Raw genomic sequence first — 21,012 nt, 5'->3', positions numbered from 1 at the left:
TAAGTGATGTAATCATCTCCTCTCATTTCGTAAGGTCTACTCTCTCTCTTCAGGTGACTAAGCAGTCTGCAATCTTCCTTCCTTGAATTGGATAATTTTCAGACTTGTCTTATCCTTCCGGTTTTTACGGCTTCAGACAATCATTTTTCTCCTGTGAATATGGCAAAGGGTTTCATGACTAGAGTCACTCCTTAGTGTACATGTCTCTAGAACTCTCTACATATCTTCATACACTGGTGCAGTGCAACCCTTTATCTACTCTGGTGTTCCAGACAGACTGGCACTTTTTCTGCTTGCAGTCTTGCTTTCCTTCTTCTTGGGTTGACCTTCCTGTGTCCTTCACACATCCTTCTAGCTCAGAAGTTTGTTCTACCACCTCTGGACCTGTGTGGCACTTTTGGTAATGTTATCACTTAATATTGTAAACACAGCTACTGTTTATTAAGCACTAACCATGTGCTGTGTCTGCAGCCTTATGTATGTAATACAAACTACCCAGCTTTCCCCCCTGACCCCTCACAATGCATCCCCTCTGTCCCCTATAAATCTGTCACTTATAGGCCTAGCACAGTGCCTGATGCACAGCAGGTGGTCAAGAAATAGGAGCTGTTATTATGATGATTACGAAAATAAGCACCATATGACTTATTCATGTTTGGCACAGTATTTGGCACATTCAAAACATCTTTATAAAACTGACCAATGAAGAGAACAAATATTAAATGGCTATAAGGTCCTTGTGAGGAAAGCTGTGCAGCCTGCCATGGACTATTGACACTAACTCTTCAGAGTCTGCACAGGAAAATACCCAGTTAACAGAGATGGGGCTGGGAGCCCAGAAGCATGGCCTGGAAGTCCAGCAGGATATATGGTACCAGGTTCAGGAAGGTTTTGATGGCTAGTGGCTGCAGAAGCTGAGTATGGGAGATGGCCCTCTGTACATTGCTCTGAGCAAAGGCCAATATCAGTTTGGTTCCCTAGGTGTAGCTGGCATGGTCAGACTAACTCCCTTGATTAGGGAGAAACTTGGGATTGTAAGAAAGGCTCCTGATGATGAAGGGGGACATAATTCTTAGAGAATTGAAGCCTATACCTGCAGCGCTCACAGAGACCCAAAGGTAAGGCTCTGGGGCTCTGGGATTTAGCAGTGGCAGTCCAGGGAGTAGTCTATGTTAGAGTCTGGGAATAGCTAGCAGGGCCCAGCAAACAGTGAGACTCAAAATCCAGATTCAGGTCTTAGGCAGTGCTAAGTTTAAAGGTGGCAGTGTGCTGGGATGTCAGAGATTTGGGTTTAAGGAAACAAAACATAGCTTCGATTACTGGAATACAAGAAAGCTTAATGTCCCCAACATGGCAGACTAGTTATTCAGTTTGAGGAACTAATTCAGGCAGGGCTGGTAGCAAGGTTTAGTTCTGATTCAGCAAGGACTGAGATCTGAGACTAAGGGTAGGACTTGCCTATGTTAAGTTTGTTGGTAGTACAGAAAACCTGGTATATTATTACAATACTGCAAACCCTCCACAATAACAAGCACACAATACAGTCTCTCAGAGCACAAAATCTACCTTGCTTCAGTGTTAAGGATTTTAAGATGCCAGTTATCTAGAGATGGTACAGCACAGAACACAAGTCTATTTGGTCTGGCTTAAATATCTAATTCTTTCTATACATTCGTTCTACCCTTAGGCGGTTATGGCTGTGTGCCTGCCCCAATCTCTTAATCCCCACAGTTATTTTTTGTTCCCCTCATTGAGCTCCAGATACAACCATTTCCAAGTTGAAATTACTCTTTGCAACAATAAGATACTTGTTTCATCTTCTGATTCTGGGGCCAGAACTCCTGTCACCATTAGTTCCCAGAATTGAAGTCCACATATACTAGCAATAAAAGTGATCCTTTTCCTTTAAAACCAACTAGCCCAGGTAGGTGTGGCTCAGTTGGCTGGACATCATCCCATGCACCAAATGGTTGCCAGTTCGATTCCCAGTCAGGGTACATGCCTGGGTTGCAGGGTTGAAGGTTCAATCCTGGGTTGGGGCACGTGCAGGATTGATGTTTAGCTCTCTCTCTAAAAATGAAATTATTTTAATTTTTTTAAAAAGCCACACAAATACACAACTACTACTATTAATAATGGAGTCTTCCTTTTACTTCTTGACTCATTTCTTTATATACCAAACTGTCTTGTATTGTTCTACGGTCTGTTTATGGTTCTTTGGACTTAACATCCCTGGTTTTTTTGATTCATGTTAAAGCAATATACTGGTTCAATGACCCATCTGATGACTTTCTTCTACAACACTCCCACCAAGTGGTCATTTGGACAGTACTTGAACTTCCATATTGGCTGAGAACTCACCGCCTGCAGAAGCAGCCTATTTCATCTTTGGATCACTTGTTGGAAATAACTGTTTGGGGCTAAAATATGCTAATACTGTTTGCTGCTAATATTTGTGCAGTTGTTCTAGGGGGAGAAGGAGGTGGAGAAAAAGGTTTATTTACCATGTTGATACTTCATGAAATTTGTGTCGCAAAAATTCAACCTGGGATTTTGCTTTTTTTTTTTTTTTTTTTGGTTAATCCTCACCCAAGGATATTTTTTTCATTGATTTTTAGAGAGAGTGGAAGGCAGGGAGGGGGAGAAAGAGAGAAACATTGATTGGCTGCCTCCTGCACACGCCCCAACGGGGACCAGGGATTGAACCTGCAACCCAGGTACCTGCCCTTGACCGAGAATTGAACCCATGACTCTTCAGTGCACAGGCAGACACTCTAAACCACTGAGCAACACTAGCCAAGGTAGATTTTGCATTCTTATTATTTTTAAAATATATCTTTATTGACTTCAGAGAGAAAAAGGGAGGGGGGCGAGAGAGAGAGAGAGAGAGAGAAACATCAATGATAAGAGTCATTGATTGGTTGCCTCCTGCACGCCCCCTGCTGGGTATGGAGCCCTCAACCCAGGCATGTGCCCTGATTGGGAATTGAACTGAACTCTCCTGGATCATAGGTGGATGCTCAACTGCTAAGCCACCCTGGCCGGGCTGATTTTGCAATCTTAATATTTAACAAATATCTAAACCTATACCCTTTTTTCACCCTTTGGCTATGCACAGCTGTGTACCTGCTCAGTCTCTTAATCCCCATAGAGTTATTTTTTTAGTTTTCTAGCCCAAATGATTAGCTTAACTAGTGATGGGTCATGGACTAGATTTCAGCTTAGGCTAGTGTCAACTGATAGTCAATGGTCATTGGCACCAAATCAATGCCAATAGGGATCTCCAATTGGGGAAGGAGTGAAGAAGGAAACTATTTCGTGCAAACAGCTCAACAATAATACAGCTTGGGCTGTACAAATAGCAGGGCTGAGGGCTCTGCTACCAAACAAAGTCTTAGGTGGAAAATGCACTCCCCCAGCCACAGTGAAGCTGACTTATATAGACAGAAGTCCCCACCAATGGTCTCTGACTGTCCTTATGCAAATGAGGATGCCAAATCCTCACTGTATGATTGGTCCAAAGGACTGTTCTGATTGGTCAGAACAGAGCCACTCTGATGGGTCCAAGCTGGGCAGCTTTGACTGGATAGGGAAAGGCTTATTCCTATTGGTTGGAATAGGATTCCAGGAAACCTTTATAAGGGCTGGCTCAGTGCAGGCGGGAAGTTTAGCAGGTGGTTTCAGGGCAGGCAGTCTAGTGCAGAGGAGCTTCTCTGGGAAGTGCAGTTTGCATGAGAGTCCCCTGTGCAGAAATGGCTGCTAGGCTTTGCTTTTTTGTGTGTGTCTTGTTAATCCTCACATGATATTTTTTCCATTGTTTTTCAGAAAGAGTGGAAGGGAAGGGGGTGGGGGGTGGAGGGGAGAGAGAGAGGGAGAAACATGGATGCAAGACAGACACATCTACTGGTTGCCTCCCGTATATGCCCCAACCGGGAGCGGGGAGTGAACCCACAACCAAGGTACATGCCCTTGACCCGGAATCAGACCCAAGACCATTCGGTGTGCAGGCTGAGGCTCTAACCACTGAACGCATTGGCCAGGGCTGCTTTTTTTAATGTTTATTTTTATTTGAGCCCAGTTAACCACCAGGAGCCCTTCTTAGTTAATGGGTGTTTTTCCTAAATTTTTTCTTCTCAGGGTTCACACTAATCAGCTTTGCTATATTTCATGGCCTCAGACTGCAGCCTTCATCAAAATTACTCCTTTCAAAGGTATGCTATTTATCACTGGAAGAACTGGTGGGAAGAATATAAGTGATTCAATATTACTACTAGAGAAATACCTCAAAGATAAGTATTCAGTACATTAAGGATGGCATAGTTATGATTTCCCATGAGAATATTATATTGAAATACCTTTTCCTCGATTACAAATAACATAGAGATAACACTATATAGATTTTTCTAAGATATTTTAAATTAGCTTATTTGATTCTTTCAAGTCAAAGAAAGTGGGATGGACTTTATTATCCTCATTTATAGATGAAGAAAATGTGTAGAACCAGGGCTGAACCCGAGTCCTTGGATTTCTAGTCCAGTGCAGTTCCTGCTGAAACCCTGGTTTATAATGGCCTAATGTGAATGGCTTGTCACCTAACAATAGGGAAAGATGAATTAAGCAATTTAACTAGTAATAATAGTTTCTACTTCTGCTTCAAGGTTCAACTCAAATGTCAGCACCTTAATGAATCTGTCCTGATCTCATCAGAATTAATTCCTTCAACTATCATTTATTGAGTGCCAAAGCACTACCGATATAAAAGTAGACCGGACCTAGTTCCTGCCCAGAGGTCAGGAGTAATTACACAATAGAGTTTGATAAATGCTCTAATAGAGGTGTTCATAAAGGGATAGTGGAATCCAACTTTTCCTGGAGAAATTGGAGAAGACTTTCCAGAGGTGATATTTGAACTGCCTCTTGAGGATGAGTAGGAGTTCACAAAACAAAAGATGGAAAGTCATTCCAGGTAGGGAGACACTGAATGAGAGGATACAAAGGAAGGTTAAGATACTTGCTTTAGAAAGACAACTAAGAATAGACACCAGAGGTAGATTAGAAGACTGGTAACAATTCAAGCAAAAGATGACATGATTGCCAGCATAAGGTGGGAGGGGTAAGGATTTTAACAAAATTCAGGAGGTAAGTTTAGCAGAACTTGATGTTTGACTGTATGGGGGAAAGAAAGAACATAGGAGTTGGGGATGACTTCCAAAGGCTTGGGAAATGAGTGGGCAGTGAGGCCACTAACTAAAATAGAAAATAGCGTACAGAAGATAAGAGTAGTCAAGGCATTTTGAGTCAACAATAAGGCCTCTTCCATGAGGCCTTAAACAGTTTCTTTTTCTAGGCCAGAAATCGCCCCTTGCTCTGAGCTCCATAGCATACTGTATACCCTTTTCATATCAAGTTATTTAAATCTGCCGTATTTACAAGTATGTCCCTACCTTAAATCATGGAGAAAATGGACTAGGTCTTGATCATCTGTGTGTGTATTGCCCTTATCGCAGAGCCTTGTATGTAAAAGTTTTGCATTCTTGAAAAGGCAGCTCCATCGGATGCTGGAAACTCTCAGTTAACCTTTATCAAAACAATGACCAAAAGTTGAGTTAGTGGCCCATATAAAATATCTAAAGTCTTTGGCCCTTCAACACCTTTGTTCTTATCTTACTTTTTCAATGTCTGAATAACTTTCCTGAGGTTACAAGGTTTGCAAATGGCTAAACTGGGCCGACATGTTCCTTCACTACGGTGCCAGCCTGTTAGGCTGGTCTTACTGTTCTAATTCTCAGCAGGGTTGCAAAGAGGCCCTTCTTTGGCTCCTGAGGGGGTAGCGCCCTCTGGATCCCAGGGAACTGCAAGAGGGGCCTCACACACCTATCACTTCAGCGACAGTCTCAAGCGCCTCCCTCCCAGAAAAGTGCCCACGTGGAAACACCCGGAGCAGATGGCAAAACTGAAAGGGGCCCAAGGGTCCAGAGGGTGAGCCCCTGTGCGGGGGACCCCGCATTTTGCAGTATTAACTTAACGAAAGCTCATGGGTTCATTTGACCCTTCGCTCAAGCGATGCAGGCACGGCCCAGGGTTCCGAGGCCGAAGCCCGGGCTGGGGCGCGCGGCCAGGACTCCGGGTCGGGCCCCTCGGGGGTTAGAAATTCTCAGAAATAAGGGGCATTGGAAGGCGGAGGGGCAGCCTCCTGCCCTTGGGACACTGAAACTCGTCCTGTACCTTCCAGCGCAGTCCCGTGCGGCGGGCCCGCGGGCTTGTTGTCCCCATTTTGCCGACCGGCAACTTAAGTCGCGGTGGGGAGAGGCCCTGCCCACGGGCTGCGGCGGGAACTGGCCCCGCAAGGGTCCAAGAGGGCGGAAGCGGCGCCGCGGTGGGCCGGCCCTTTACCTCAGACCGGCGCCGCAGCCTCCCTCACCGCCGAGTCTCCGGGCTGTCGGTCCCGCCCCTACACCTCGGGGCAGGTGAGAGGTGGAACCTGAAGGCGAACGAGAGCAAAGGGGCCAGGAACCGGCCCTGGGAGTCGGCTCGAGGGCCTCGGAGGGCCACGGAACCGCAGCAGCAGAGGCGCGAGGGCTCGGAGCGGCCGGGTGGCCGAGGGGGCGTGTCCCGGCGCGTGCGGAAGGAGGTGCGAAGGGCAAGGGGCGGGACCACCCGCGAAGCTCCGGAGCGCTGATTGGCTGCTTGCTGCGGAGGCACGAGGAGGGGCGTGTTCTCAGTGAGCCCCCCAGAGGCCGAAGGGTAGAGCTTGGAGCCCTGGGCAGGTACGCGGGCCTGGCCGCCGCCTCCTCCTCTCCCTCCTCCTCCTCCCCCGGGGGTAAAGGGCAGGCAGTTTGGGTCTGCAGGTCGGGAGCTTGCGGTCTTCAGCCATGGCTGGGCCTGAATGGAAGTCGCTGGAGCAGTGCTTGGAGAAGCACCTGCCGCCCACAGACCTGCTGGAGGTGAAACGCCTTCTTTATGGCAAGGAGACCAGGTCTGGGGCCAGGGGTTTAGGGGGGAGGGGGCGCTTAGGGCCAGTGAGTGTGGGCAGGGGTGACCAGGGAGAGTGCTTCGGGATCTGAAGGACTCGGACGGGGCGGTGGTGAAGTCCTGAGAGGGCGAGCAGAGACCGTAAGAAAGTCTAGATGTGACGGCTCTAGGCCGCTCAGGGGTTATACAACCTGGCGTGACCTTTACAAGCCACTTCTCCCGTCACCCGGAACTGGAACCGGAGCCGGAACCGGAACCGGAAGGGAAAGGAAAAGAGTGGCTTTTTACTCCCTGAGGCTTTCTCCCTAACTCCTTCTCCACTTCCAGTGATCTGGGCTTTGCCCAGATCCTATTCTAGTCAGTGTCTCCAGTCAGAGCCCCTAGCAGGTCAACGGATTGTCCAGCCCCAGCCCCTCCTCCTCGCAGTGACTCGGCCTATAAGGGTCCCTTGGAGGTAGAGGCCTGCTGAAACTGGTTGGTCAAGGAACCTGTCCTGCTTGCCGAGCCACAGAAGTGAGTTACTACACGCTGTGCAAGTGTTTTTCCACCGCCAGCCAGTCCTGTGCATCACCAGGGCTTTCTGAGGGCATTGCACTGCTGGACCCTGGGTATACAAAGCTGGAAAACACTTCCCCTTCCACTCTGGTTTCTCCTCAGTCCACTTTTCTCAAAGCAACCAGAAAATGTAAATCATATCCTGTTGCTCCTTTGTGTAAAAGCTATAAGGGATTTCTGTGACTCTTACAATGAACTCTGACCCCATGCAGCTTCTGACTAAATGCCCTCCCACTTCCTTGCCAATCGGTGGGCTCCCTGACCTTCGAGGTGACCTTAAGGCAGGAGCCTGATCAGCTCACCAGAAACTTGAGGGTGTTGATTGGATCAATGGTTCCCAGCTACCCATGCTATGGAGTTACTGCAGGGAGGTCTGACCTCAGATCCTCAGGTGTTTCACAGTTAGTCGATGATAAAGATGGAACAACTGCCTTTGGAGGTGGGAGTGGTACAGAACTTTGTCAAAAAGGGGTCTTCATACCCAAAGAGGAGGAACGGGACTGGATGACCTTCAAGGCACCTCCAGTGTGCTCATGCTGGAATACCACTTTCCACCAAAGCTGTCAAGGCTCATCACTGGGGAGGCCTCTTAGAGCTGAGGCTCCCAAAGAAGGTTTCAAGGTGTCTTAAAGCAAGGGGCATCTCAGGCTACTGCTCTCGGGATAAGAATAGGTTTATTTTAAGGGTGAGGTCGGCATGTTCTCCTAGGAAAAAAACAGAGGGCTTGTGAGTGTCAGGGAGAGGCAAAACACAAGAGTCTTAGGAAAAGAGAAATAAGTTTTCCACATAGGTGATTGGCTGGGGCACATTCTAGAAATCAGGGTAAAGACTACCTTTAAGAAGGACTTTCCATGAGCATTTGGGCTCCTCTAGTGTGGGGAGGGATTATAATGGGTGGTAAAATGGGAGCTAACATTTATTGACCAGTGACTGCCAGGCCTCATCCTGGGTCTTGGCTCACAATAACTTTGTTGTTCCCCCTTTCCTTTATTTTTCCAATTATCTTTTACTGGTCTGCTTCACTCAGCACTGAACCCTTCCAGGCTTTACCTCTAGGGCATCAACCTGTGTCCTTACTCAGTTCTTGCAATTCCTTTGTGGCTCCCCCTTTCCTTTATTTTTCCAATTCTCTTTTACTGGTCTGTTTCACTCAGCACTGAACCCTTCCAGGCTTTACCTTTAGGGCGTAAACCTGTGTCCTTGCTCAGTTCTTGCAATTCGGTGGGATTTGGAAGGAACTTAATCATCTTAAATGATAGGAAATTAGTCATTTAAAAACTTCTCCTACTTAAACTCCTATTGTTTCCTCATAGCCTGACTCAAATATGGACCCCTCTGTGAAGGTCTGGTGGAGCCTGAGTCCTCAGCCCCTCCTTTGAACTCCCTCTGTGCTCCACAGAAGACCACCTTCTCTCCCAATGACTTGCTGTGCCCTACAAAGATGATGCTTAGTAAATGTTTGCTAAGTGAATGAACTATATGGGCCTTGACTGTGCCGGACAGATGAAATCCCCAAAGAACACTGATGCTCAATTTTAAGACAGCCAGAACCAAGAAACATTTATTCATTTAACAAACGTTTATTGAGCATTTATTTTTGTCTTGAGCACTAGGGATACAAGAATGAGGAAGCCAGCCATGGCTGGTGTGGCTCAGTGCTTAGACTGTCGGCCTGCATACCGAAGGGTCTCGGGTTCAATTCCCAGTCAAGGGCACATACCTGGGTTGCAGGTTTAATCCCCAGCCCTGATCGGGAGCATGTGGGAAGCAATCAATGTGTCTCTCTTACATGGATGTTTCTCTCTCTCTCTCCCCCTTTCCTCCCCCTCCCTCTCTCCTTTCCACTCTCTCTAAAAATCAATGGGAAAAATTCCTCGGGTAAGGATTAACAACAACAACAACAAAGGGGCTTTTAAAAGTGGTTGTCTACATGTACAGGGTTGGCGTAGGTCAGGAAGGCTTCCCAGGGGTGCCATGCTTGAGCTGCATCCTGAAGGGGAGATGGAGGAGTTGGTTAGACACAGGAAGTACTCAGGTACTCTAGTCTAAGGCCCGGACACCAGGGGATATGCCCATTCAGGGGACATGCCCATACACTGTGAGTGTGGAGTGCTGTGGGGATCGCCCAACAGAGCAGGAGGGAGTAGCCCTCATGGTCCTGGGGGCTCTAGATGCCATGCTGAGGCAGCAGGACTTGTCCTGATGGTGGTGGGGGCCTTCCAAGGTGAATTTGAAAAGTGAAGGTGAAATATGAGGCCTAAAGCAAACAGAGTGCCTGGGGTTGGAGAGGAGGAAGGGTTCTAGAGGTCTCAGGGAAGTCAACAGATGGTGTGGATGGGTCGTTCTGGCTTCTGGCTTGGAACCTCAGGTGGCTGGTGGATTTTGATGAGGAGCTGGGAAACAGAGCTGAGGAAGGTGTGGCAGGTGAGGATTGTAGGGACGCTTCCTGTGGAGGGGAGAGGGGAAAGCAAGTGAGGTAACAAGGGGGACCTGTGTAGAGCCTGCTCTCCCTGCTTGCTTGCTTTTCCTAATTTTTAATGGGAAAGGCTCAGTTATCTTTAGTTGTGGATATAGTAGGTCTGTAGGAGACAGGGAGAGATGTCATGTCTTAAATGAAAAAGGCAAGTGGGAGAGCTGAATATACAGACTGATGCTATTATATAGAAAAATATTGGAAAGATACATAAATTATTGTTAAGAGGGGTCATCTCTGGAATTCAGGATGGGGGCTAAGAGGTAGGATGGAGAGGGGAACTCATTTTCATTTGATATACTTTTTCACTCTTTGATTTTTTTTTCCCCTATGAGCATGTGTTTCTTTTGTAACAAATTTTATTATTTTATTATTTAAAACAAGGAGAAAGGTGAAGTTCCAGTAGCGAGAGGTTGCTGAGGAGGCAGGAGCTGAGCTTGCTCAGGCAAGGTCTGCCCTGACCCTGGGTGGAGAGGTAGGGGGCCAGAAAGAAGGGCCTGGAGGGTGTTTGGGCCAGGACAGGAAGTGATAAGTTTTCCCCCATGAAGTTGGAGGTGAGCCCAAGAGGGGTGGGGGCTCAGGCAGCCAACTATGGGGAACAAGGCAAGGTTGTGGGCAGCACAGATCCTCCACCTCTCCTTGTGTGAGGTTGTGGCTCATTTGCTGGTCTCTGCCCTTCCTGGGTCGTGGCGGATCTGTGCCCCGCCACATCCCTGAGCCAAACCTTTGGTGGGCACAGCAAATGGTTTGTGGAATGGGGCCCAAGGGTTGAATGGGTTCTCCAAGGCTTGGCGATGGACCCCCTGGATAACACCAGGGTGGGGAAATCTTGCTGTAGGGGGTGTCGAGGAGAGGTGGGGCCCCAAAAGTGGAGGGGCCTGGCCTGCATTGCCTCAGGCCTGGGAGAAAGAGTGTCTGCAGGGAGCTGAGGGATGGAGGGATGGAGGCAGCACTCAGCATAGATGGTGAGGAGGCAGGAAGGTTGTGGTGGAACAATGGGGCTGATGGTGGTGGAAGGATGGGGAGAGCAGGCAGCTGTGGGCAGTAGATGGGGAGAGATGGCTAGAGGCTAAAGGACATCACCCAGGTGATGGTTACAGTCAGGCTTGCAAACCTGAGACCAGACCTCAGCCACCTAGTATCTTCCTGGCACAAGGACTGGGCTGCCAGGACATCTCCCAAAGGGTGGTCTGGCTCCCTGGCCATGGTCCTAGGGGCAGCAGAACACCCTTTTCCTTCTCCCGTCCACCACGGTGACTTGTCCTGGGGCTGGGGCCTGCCGAGATGGGGGGCTCTGCCTGAGAGAAGGAGGACTGTGTCTGAGGCAATCACGGCAAAGGGAGGCGAGGTGTGGGCACTGCTGTTATTTCTAACCTGCTGAAGGAACGGAACTGATTGTCAGGGGTGGAACCCATCTCAGGAGCTGTCAAGGCTGTCATACGGAAACTGCCTGGCAGGGGGCGGCAACAGGGGCTTGGGCTGACAGGGCTGTGATTTTGAAAGAAACATCTTTAAGAAAGTGACTTAAAGTAGGAGGGAAATATTATCATTAGATAATGGCTGTCAGGTTATTTTTTGATGTGTTCTCTGGGTATTTCATAACCATCTCGTCCCCAGGTGGTAAGGCCTTCCTGGCCAGGGGCCAAGCCTCATGCCCCTGTGGGTTTCACCTCAGCACCAAGCATGCAACAGGCATCAGGAGGTGTTTGCCATGTGGCCAACGGTCACTTCAGTGGGAGGCTTTATAAATAATCCACTTACCTTTGTTAATAAATCACAAACCAGGATGAGCACTTGGTCCTTTGGTCTAGACACTTGGCCCCTCACCAAGCATACCCAGCACTGTGCATGGAACTGTCTCCCGTCTGGAAGTGGCAGTAGGACAGAATAGTGGGGATCACAGGAGACTTGTAATCCTTAGTAGTGAAGGGCCACAGGATCCTCTGTCATGCTATCAGTCCTGGCCTCTCCACCCAGCCATTTCCTGAGCCTGGTTCTCAACAGCCCCTGTCTTATCACAGCCCACCCTATCCCCCAGGCTCAGCAGAGCCCTCTCATTCTAGTCCACAGACATTTTTGGGAATCCATTCCCTCACTTCTGTGCTGATTGCTGAGACTTTAATCTCCACACTGATTTCAGCAACTCAAATATCAACTCTTGACTAGTCTCCCTGCCGCTTCCATCACCCACCCTGCTGCCTCCCTTAGCCACATCTGACCACTCCCGTCTGCCTGCTGAAATTTCCCCAGTGACCATCAGGTTAAGTCCACACTCAGAGTGGTGTCTGTTTCCAGCCATCCAGGCCCTCCCTCTCCTCCAGATTCCACCTGGCATTGGACTGCTCTGTGTGCCTTCTTGCTAGGACACATAACCTTTTCCCTACCTGATGAATAACTCTGGGCTTGGGGGAATTTTAAATTCAGCACACCTCATGCAAATCATCTCCCTTCTTTCCTGCCCATTTAGGAAACTCGACCTGCCCAGCAGGGCTTTTGAGTTGGCCTCTGAAGGGGACTTTGAGCTGCAGGGATATGCCTTCGAGGCAGCAGAAGAGCAGCTGAGGGGACCTCGGACAGTGCGTGTGGGGCTTGTTCAGAACAAAATCCCCCTGCCCGCGGATGCCCCTGTGGCCAAACAGGTGCGACTGCTTTTGACCATAAATATATAAACACGCTGTGCCCTGCTCTCTGTTTTGAACACATCTACAGTCTCCTGCTGGCTGCTTGCTCTGGGTCTGCAGGTACATCTAGTGAGCAAATAGTCTGCCCAGACACTTCTGTCCTGGCTGTCCCCCTTCCCTCCCGCCTGTTTCTGGCTCTTCTTTTTCTTCTGGCTGCTACACTTTCTCTGCCTTCCTCTCACTACTCACTGTTCTTTCCACCTACACCTCTGCTTCCTTTCCTGCAATTGATCTATTTTTCCATTTACCGATTGGGATGGTGCCCTTTTGGCTGGCTCACACTCTCCATGGAACTCTGCCTCTCAGTCTCCTGCCAGCACACACCAGTCAGGACCTGTGTGTCCATCCAGGTGTTCCTCTGCCTTGTTCCTCAGGGTGTGACTTACTGCACCCAGATGTCTGTCAGCTGGTGGTGCCTGCAGGGTTGCAGGAATATGATAGGCATTTGCTTATGACCTTACAATTAATATCAATGTGACAGCATCTTGTGTTTCCCTAAAGAAACATGTCACAGATGCGGGCAGTGTGTTGTATACACTTATTTCTTCACAGCTTTCCTCCCGCTGCTCAAACTTCCCAACTTTCTCTGCAGAGGTGGCCTCTGGATACAGCATGCTGAGATTTCTTTGGGATTCTTACGAAACCTAAGATCAGTTGGATTCCAGTTCAGGTTCTGCATTGTCTTTCACATCTGTCCTTCCTCTGCTTTGGTTGGATTAAAAGATTTCTGATTTTCAGATTAGCTGATTGTCAGCGTATCTCCTTGACCATTCCCAGATTGTCAGGTCGTCATGGGCAGGGGTGCTGTTCCCATCCCCACAGCACCTAGAAGCACATTTTGCACACTGTCAGCCCCCAGTAAACATCTGTGGAGCCCTGGTGTGCGCAGTCTTGCTGGGGAGAGACAGAACATTGTAAAGAGCTTGTGCTCTCTGGGTTTTCAGCCTTGTTCCCCTGGTCTTTCTTTGAACAAACACTTCTGAATGTCTCCTGGGAGCCAGCCATCATGCTGAGGACACAGAGATGAGGACACTTGCCTCTTGCCCCCAAGGAACTCGTGGGGTCATGGGAGTGACAGACAGTGAAGGAATGTGACAGCACAATGGGAACAGCACCACCACAGGGGCTGGGGAGAGTAGAGATACCTCAATACTCCTGGGAGAGTCTCCCCTCTGTGGGTGACATGTGACATAGATAACCTATCCAGGGAGGACTGGGTGGGAGAAGGAAGCACATTCCTGGCCACGGGCATAGCCGAGAAAGGCAAGTCATTCAGTCATAAGATACACACAGAAAAATAAAAGTGGCAAAACGAGGCATTCCTGAAGCCTTGCATACAGGGCGGTGGAAAGTGGACTGTGTTCTGGCGGGAGGGAACAGTTAACCCAGGGGATGGTCCTGTTGTGCTGTAGGCCTACTGGATGTGGGCCATCCTCTTGCAGTAACCAGCATCCTCATAGCAGAGCATCCTCCTCACAACCCCATGAGGCAGGCAATGTTCTACCCATTCTCCAGTCAAGGAAACTGAGGCTCAGAAAGGCAGTATCGAGGGTGTGTGGGACCCCAGAACTTCTGCAGCTCCCCCTTTTCATGTAGATTTTGAACCTGATGACAGTATGAGATGTCAGAACCTCCCCACCCTGCTCATCCTCTGGCAGCTGACCGAATAGGGGGTTGTTGTTCCATGTGCATTGGGGTGAGTTCTAAAATGGTCTCAACCAATAGAACTAATGTGTTCTAATCCTTGATTTTTATTTATTTGTAGAGAATTTTTATGAGTTTATTTAAGCCAAACTGACAACATTGCCAGGAAGCATGATCTCAAATCTCCAGAGAATAACAGTTTTGCAGTTTGTTTTATACATTTGGAATTAAGGATGGAATATAAGGAAGATTACATGAAAGTGGGAGAAAGCAAGGCAGGGATTGGATTACAGGATAGTTAATAAGATTACATGCTCTATTGAGGGTTGTTAAGCTTCTGAGAGGTCTGGGTAAAGGGCAGGTAAAAGAGGTCTGAAAAAAAGTCATTTCAAAGGTATGTTAACCTAGAATCACAGAAACAATGGGTAGGGTTTAGGCTTGCTTAAGGCAAAGATAACCTTTTACTGAGGAAGTTATAGGCCTGAGGCATGACTACCCAACATGACCTGCCCAGTTAGAAACTTATGATCAGATAATCCTGTGAAGTTACTTTCCATAGAGCCCCTTTTTTTGTCCTCAATTCCCCCCTTTTGGTCATAAATCAATCCAAAGAATGCATTGATGGATAGTATGGTCTCACAGCACTAGCAAGTCTCATTCCTAGGAAGTCTCAGTATCATCATCCTCTTATTGACCTTTGGAGGTGGAGCAATACTGTAGCTAACTATGGGATGTGAGTTGAGCCTGAATTTTCCCAAAAAGGAAAGGGCAGGTACATGAAAGGCAGTCAACAGTCTGGATCATTTCTGTCCTGTGAACTATCATGATCCAAGTTTTGCTGTCTGTCTCATTTTTCTGTTTATGGCATCTAATATAACATTTACATAAGCCATAAAAAGATTATTAACAGTTATCTTATACATGTTCAGTAATCATAAACAGTTGGACTATATAGAAAAACCCAAAGAACGAGTATAAATATTATTGCTAATATCATTAGCAGGCAGGTAAAGACAATCAAACAAAATAGTTTCTGGGTTCAGCGTCAATCCATAGGTATACAGGCCTTGTCAATGTCTTGGGATAGCTGTCTACCTCTGGTGTCAACAGCTTCTCATCCTAGAGGAATCTTTGATGTCCCTTGTAGGTGTTCATTCATGGTTAGGTGCCTGATAAGTTTCCTTCCAATGAGTTTGGAGAATGTCTTTATTTGATGTCCTTTCCAAGTTCATCGAGTTTGAAGTGGGGAGCGGTGAAGCACAAGGGGACCATGCTGGTACCTAGCACCAGGTACAGGTCTGCGGGGTAGTCCTGGATAGGGGTCTTCAAAATCCTGCCAGCAAATGTCAATATAAGAAACATCCAAATTTGTAGAGAATTTTTGTGAGTTTATTTGAGCCAAGCTGATGATATTGCTGGGAAGCAAGATCTCAAATGCTCTTCTAATACTTGATTTTTAAACTCCCAGGTCTCTGCCCTTCACAGACGTATAGAAGCCATTGTAGAGGTGGCTGCAATGTGTGGAGTCAATATTATCTGTTTCCAGGAAGCATGGAGTAAGTCTCTCTTGGGGTTCTTTCTCTGCTGCCCTCAGACAATACTACATTATCTCCATGTTGATAAGTGTCTGCTACAAGATTTTTTAAAAGTCTCCTTTCTTTTCTCATCCATAGAAAGAAACCCAGGAACCCCAGCCTCTCTCTCCCATGACCCAGTCTGTCATCTGATCCTATCAGTTCTTCCTCCCAAATCATTCTGAATCCGTTTTCACTTCCTCCCCTACCTCCTTACCACTGCCCAGGTCCAAGGCACCAAGAGCTTTCACAGTGACTTCTGTAATCACCTTCAGCTGGTCTCCTTGTGTCCTCCACTCTGGCCCCTTCTAACTGGTTCTTCACACCTTTCTAAGAAAGATCCTTTCAAAATGTGACTCTGCACTGCATAAGTCTGTTTCTTCTCCCACCTCTGCAACCTCCTCTCTGCTGGGCTCTGCCTTAACTTTACTGATCTTTCACCCCCTAAGACCATTGCACTAGCTGTTCCCTCCTCTTGCCTTGTTAACCCTACTCAACCATCAGCTCTCAGCTCAGAGTCCACCTCCCTATCTAAAGCTGTGTCCCTGTTATATACCCATGGTACCATGGACCTTTTATTTCATTTTTATTTTTATAAAGTCATGCATGTTCATGGTTTAGAGTCAAATGGGTCTACAAGGTCTGTTACCAAAAAATAGCTATCCTTTTCAACTTTTAGCTGGTTCCTTCGGAATTTACCTTTGTTTGTGTTGCTTCCTAATTTTTTCAGTTTTGCGTTATCTATTGACTTCCCATTATGGAAGAAGATAGTATTAGTCTTTTCCCTCCTTTTGCCCTTTGACATACATGGACCCTTTCTAGTCTATGCGCCTTCCAAGCCGTTTTGTAAACTTTGATTTCTTTCCCTGAACAGTTTTCTGTTTTCAGGTCTGAATTATTTGCTTTATTTTCTGCATACTTACCACAAATTCTACCCCAACTTTCTGCCAGTTTCCTAAATCCCCCTAAGAGGTTTAGGACCTAAAGCAGGCTGTTGGTTTCATCTCTTTGAAGGAATGTATCCCCCAGCCTCTAATTCTCTCAGGTCTGAATTATTGCCCCCTCTGCTGGCTGCACAAATGTCATTCTGGGATTTCCCATCACTGTCAACCTGGGGAGTCCGTTTGCCTTGCTCTTGTGTTCTCCCATCCCACATCTTCCTTTTCTTGGTTTATGCCCTCATTTAGGTTGAGTACATTTGACCCTTGAATAACATGGACTGGAACTGTGTGGGTTCACTTATACATGGATTTTGTTTTCGTCTTATAAACAGACGATCTAAACTTACAGTATCGCCTGGCCACATGTGACTCAGAGGTTGAGCATCGACCTAGGATCCAGGAGATTGTGGTTCGATTCCTGGTGAGGGCATATGCCTGGGTTGTGGGCTTGATCCCCAGTTGGGGGTGTGCAGGAGGCAGCCAATCAATGACTCTCTCATCATTGATGTTTTTTTCTCTCTCTCTCCCTCTCTCATCCTCTTTCTGAAATCAATAAAGATAAATTTTTAAAAAAATAAAAATAAACACAGTACAATGCTATAAATATATTTTCTCTTCCTTCTCTTGATAACATGTTCTTTTCTCTAGCTTACTTTATTGTAAAAATACAGTATATAATATATATAGTATGCAAAATATGTGTTAATTGGCTGTGTCATCAGTAAGTCTTCTCATCAGCAATAGACTATTAGTAGTTGAGTTTTGGGGGAGTCAAAAGTTATACAAATTTTCAACTGCTTGAGGGGTTGGTGCCCCTAACACCTGTGTTTTCAGGGTCAAGTATAGTTTCCTGAGAAAGAACATATAGGAAGTAAACTTTTGGGGACCTTGCATATCTGAAAATATGTTCCTCCTACAACTTAGTTGATAGCTTGGTTGGGTATAGAGTTCTAGGTTAGAAATAATTTTCCTTCAGAAGATTAAACACCTTGCTCCATTGACTTCTGACTTCGGATGTTTTTCTCTGGGAGGTTGTAAGAGCTTTTCTTTTTCTCTAATACTTTGACATTTCATAATGATGTGCTGTTGTGTGTATCTATTTTAATCCATTATTTTAAGCTCTCCATGGGTTCTTTCAGTCTAGAAGTGTGGGTCCTTCAGATCTAGGAAATTTTCTTATATTGTTTCATTAGTGATTCTCTCCCCTCTTTTTTTCTCTTCTTTCTTCTTGATATCCTACTATTAAGATGTTGGAACCCTGGGCTAAATCCCTACTTTTTTAAATGTATTTTTTCTATTTACATATCTGTCTTTTTTATCAATTTTCTGGTAGATTTTCTCTAATTTGTCATTCAGCCTTCTATTCAGTCTCTGGTTTCTGCTCTCCTATTTTTTTTTTTTTTAATATATCTTTATTGATTTCAGAGAGAGAAAGGGAAAAGGAGAGAGAGAGATAGAAACATCAATGATGAGAGAGCCGTCATTGATCAGCTGCCTCCTGCATGCCTCCGACTGGGGATCGAGCCTGCAACCCGGCATGTGCCCTGACTGGGAATCAAACCACTATCTCCTGGATCCTAGGTTGATGCTCAACCACTGAGCCATGCCTGGATGGACTCTGCTCTCCTATTTTTAATTTATTAGAATTCTTTTGGTCTAAAAGTTCCTGTTTTATCACATCCTGTTTTTATTTTATAATTACAATATCTTCTCTTATATCTGAAGATATTAAGTAGTATTTTTTTTTTCCTTCAAAGTCCCTACTCACTCCAATTGGTCTTTTCCCCCCTTATTGATTATATTTTAAGAATTGGGAATTAAAAAGCTGATTGCAATCTCTGAGTTTGAGGGAGGGGTTTCTTCACTGAGCTTCATGATAGGATGACCCAGTTTAGCTACTTGTTATGTAATCCCCCATGGTACTGTCTTTAGGTCATTCTTTTCAGACTGGTCAGATGCTCCAGAGGAGATTTTTCTAATCTCCTGCCAAGAAGAGAAAGAGAACAGGGATCCAGAATGCTGATGTTTACTTAATCCCTCTGTTTTGGACACTACTTGCCTTTATCTGTCCTGGTTCCCCCAAGGCCGGAGACCCTCTGTTTAACTCTCTCTGGAGAATGAGCCTATAGCCTTCTGCTGAGGTGTAAGGGGCACATCCCAACCTCTTACAGTAGAGGATGGATCTGGCTTCCAACTGCTTCTTAAATAGAGTTTCAACCAATCCCTCTTGTTTGTCACCCCTTCCTGCTTCCCCACCTTCAGAGCTATGCTATGCCTCTGGCTCCTGAGCCTTTGAGGGGTCTGTGGTGAAGAGTAGGGTGCTTCCTGGCCTCCTCCACTGCTTGGGGGACTCAGTTTTCTCAGTCCTCTAAGATATCTACATGCATCCCTTGGCTCTCCAGCCTCCTATATGTTGTTGCTATTGTCCCTCTCTCAGTGCCTCATCCTTGATGGTTTTTACCTTCACATAAAAATCCCTTGACTGACATGTAGGTGGGGTTTTAGGAAAGAGCAAAGGTGTTGAGTCCAGTCTGCCATCTGTACCCAGAAATTTATCTCATTTTTCACATTTCTGGTTACACATCACTTTTGATGTGTGCCTCTTCCATTAGACTGTAAGCTCCATGAGGACAGTCTGGGTGTTGTTCATTTATTTTCCCTATCCTAATCCCCATCCCTATTTTTTAACATCAAAAAAAATTTAATTGTGATAAAACATACATAACATAAAACTTATTACTTTAACCATTGGTAAGCGTACAGTTCAGCGACATTAAATACATTCACAAAGTTGTGTAACCATCACCACTGTCTATATCCACAACTTTTTCATCATCTCCAACAAAATCTCTGTACTCACTTAACAGTAATTCTCCCCCATCCCTCGCCCCAGATAACCTCTATTCTATTTTCTCTCCCTATGAATTTGACTACTCTGGTAACAGAATCATACAGCATTTGTCCTTTTGTGTCTGGCTTATTTCATTTAGCATAATGTTTTCAAGGCCTGTCCATGTTGTTGCATGTGTCAGAATTTCATTCCTTTTTATGGCTGCATAATAGATATACATTTAATCCTCTCCCAAGTATATGTTTTTATTGATTTTTAGAGAGAGAGGAAGGGAGAGAGAGAGAGAGAGAGAAACATCGATGTGAGAGAGAAACATCGATCGACTCTTGCCGTATGCACCCCGACTAGGGATCGAACCCACAACCTAGGTATGTGCCCTGATGGGTGAATCGAACCTGCAACCTTTTGGTGTACAGGAGGACGCTCCAACCAACTGAGCCACCTGGACAGGGTGGCTGCATAATATTTTATTGTATGATATAGCACATTTTGTTTATTAATTCTCCCACCCTGTTTTTTCTTTAGTGGCTTGAACAATCCCTGGTACATGACAGACACTAAAAAATATTTATTGGATTGTTTAACCAACTTCAAAATTCCCACTCACCCATAAAGGCCTAGCACAGATATCTCCTCCTTTGAGGGGCCCTGGGGACTTCCCTATGCAGAACTGGGCATTCTGTGGTGTCATGCAGCCACACTAGATTATAATTCAGATCCTCTATCTAGGCTGGCAGGTCCTGAGGGCAGGACCAGGTTTAAGTTTACAGCCTGACTCGGGGAGTGTTGGTTCAATGAATGGGGAATCCCCTTCCCCTCTAATTTGAAATGCAGTTGGGACTTAACAGCCAGCCTCCACCAACCTCCATTCCAGAGCCTTCTTTTGAAAGTTTGTTTACATTACAGTGGTTGTGTAAACAGGAAACAAAGCCATTAAAATGGAGAAAATGCAAATGGAGAAATTTGGAGAGCTTATCAATCTGAAATGAAATCAGAAAAAGAGGTTTTATTCTCTTGGGGCATTTGAGTCTCTCCTAATGCTCTGAAAGCTGAGAATGAATGGTCATTAAGGATTGTATTTGTTATCAACAGCTTTTTTGTTGGCTTCCTTAACGCAGTTCATCTCTCTTCACTGAAGAGGAGCCTGGGGAGTCTTGAGCCTGGAGCCAATCTCCCCCCCCCCCCCCCGGGCTGTTGCTGGCAGAGCCTGGTGCCCACTTAGATACCTCCATGGGCCACCACCCCTGGTGGCTGAGATGGTGGTGGTGGCACTGGTGGCCTCTACATTGACACTATCATAGTTCCAGGCTTCCTAGGACTG

At 46.3% G+C, this 21,012-nt stretch overlaps 1 protein-coding gene across 1 annotated transcript in view; it reads left to right on the top strand.

Annotated features, from left to right (window-relative positions):
• Positions 1-6,872: 6,872 nt before the first annotated feature.
• Positions 6,873-21,012, top strand: part of UPB1 (beta-ureidopropionase 1) — a 28,592-nt gene continuing 14,452 nt past the window's right edge. The window contains exons 1-3 of the mRNA XM_016204244.2: positions 6,873-6,976; positions 12,468-12,639; positions 15,794-15,881. Of these exons, the coding sequence (XP_016059730.1) occupies positions 6,873-6,976; positions 12,468-12,639; positions 15,794-15,881 (364 nt within the window). The remainder of the gene's footprint in view (positions 6,977-12,467; positions 12,640-15,793; positions 15,882-21,012) is intronic.

This window comes from Miniopterus natalensis, chromosome 20 (assembly GCF_054644295.1).
Source record: "Miniopterus natalensis isolate mMinNat1 chromosome 20, mMinNat1.hap1, whole genome shotgun sequence".
Classification (NCBI taxonomy): Eukaryota; Metazoa; Chordata; class Mammalia; order Chiroptera; family Miniopteridae; genus Miniopterus; species Miniopterus natalensis.
This window is presented reverse-complemented; position numbering and strand designations above follow the sequence as displayed.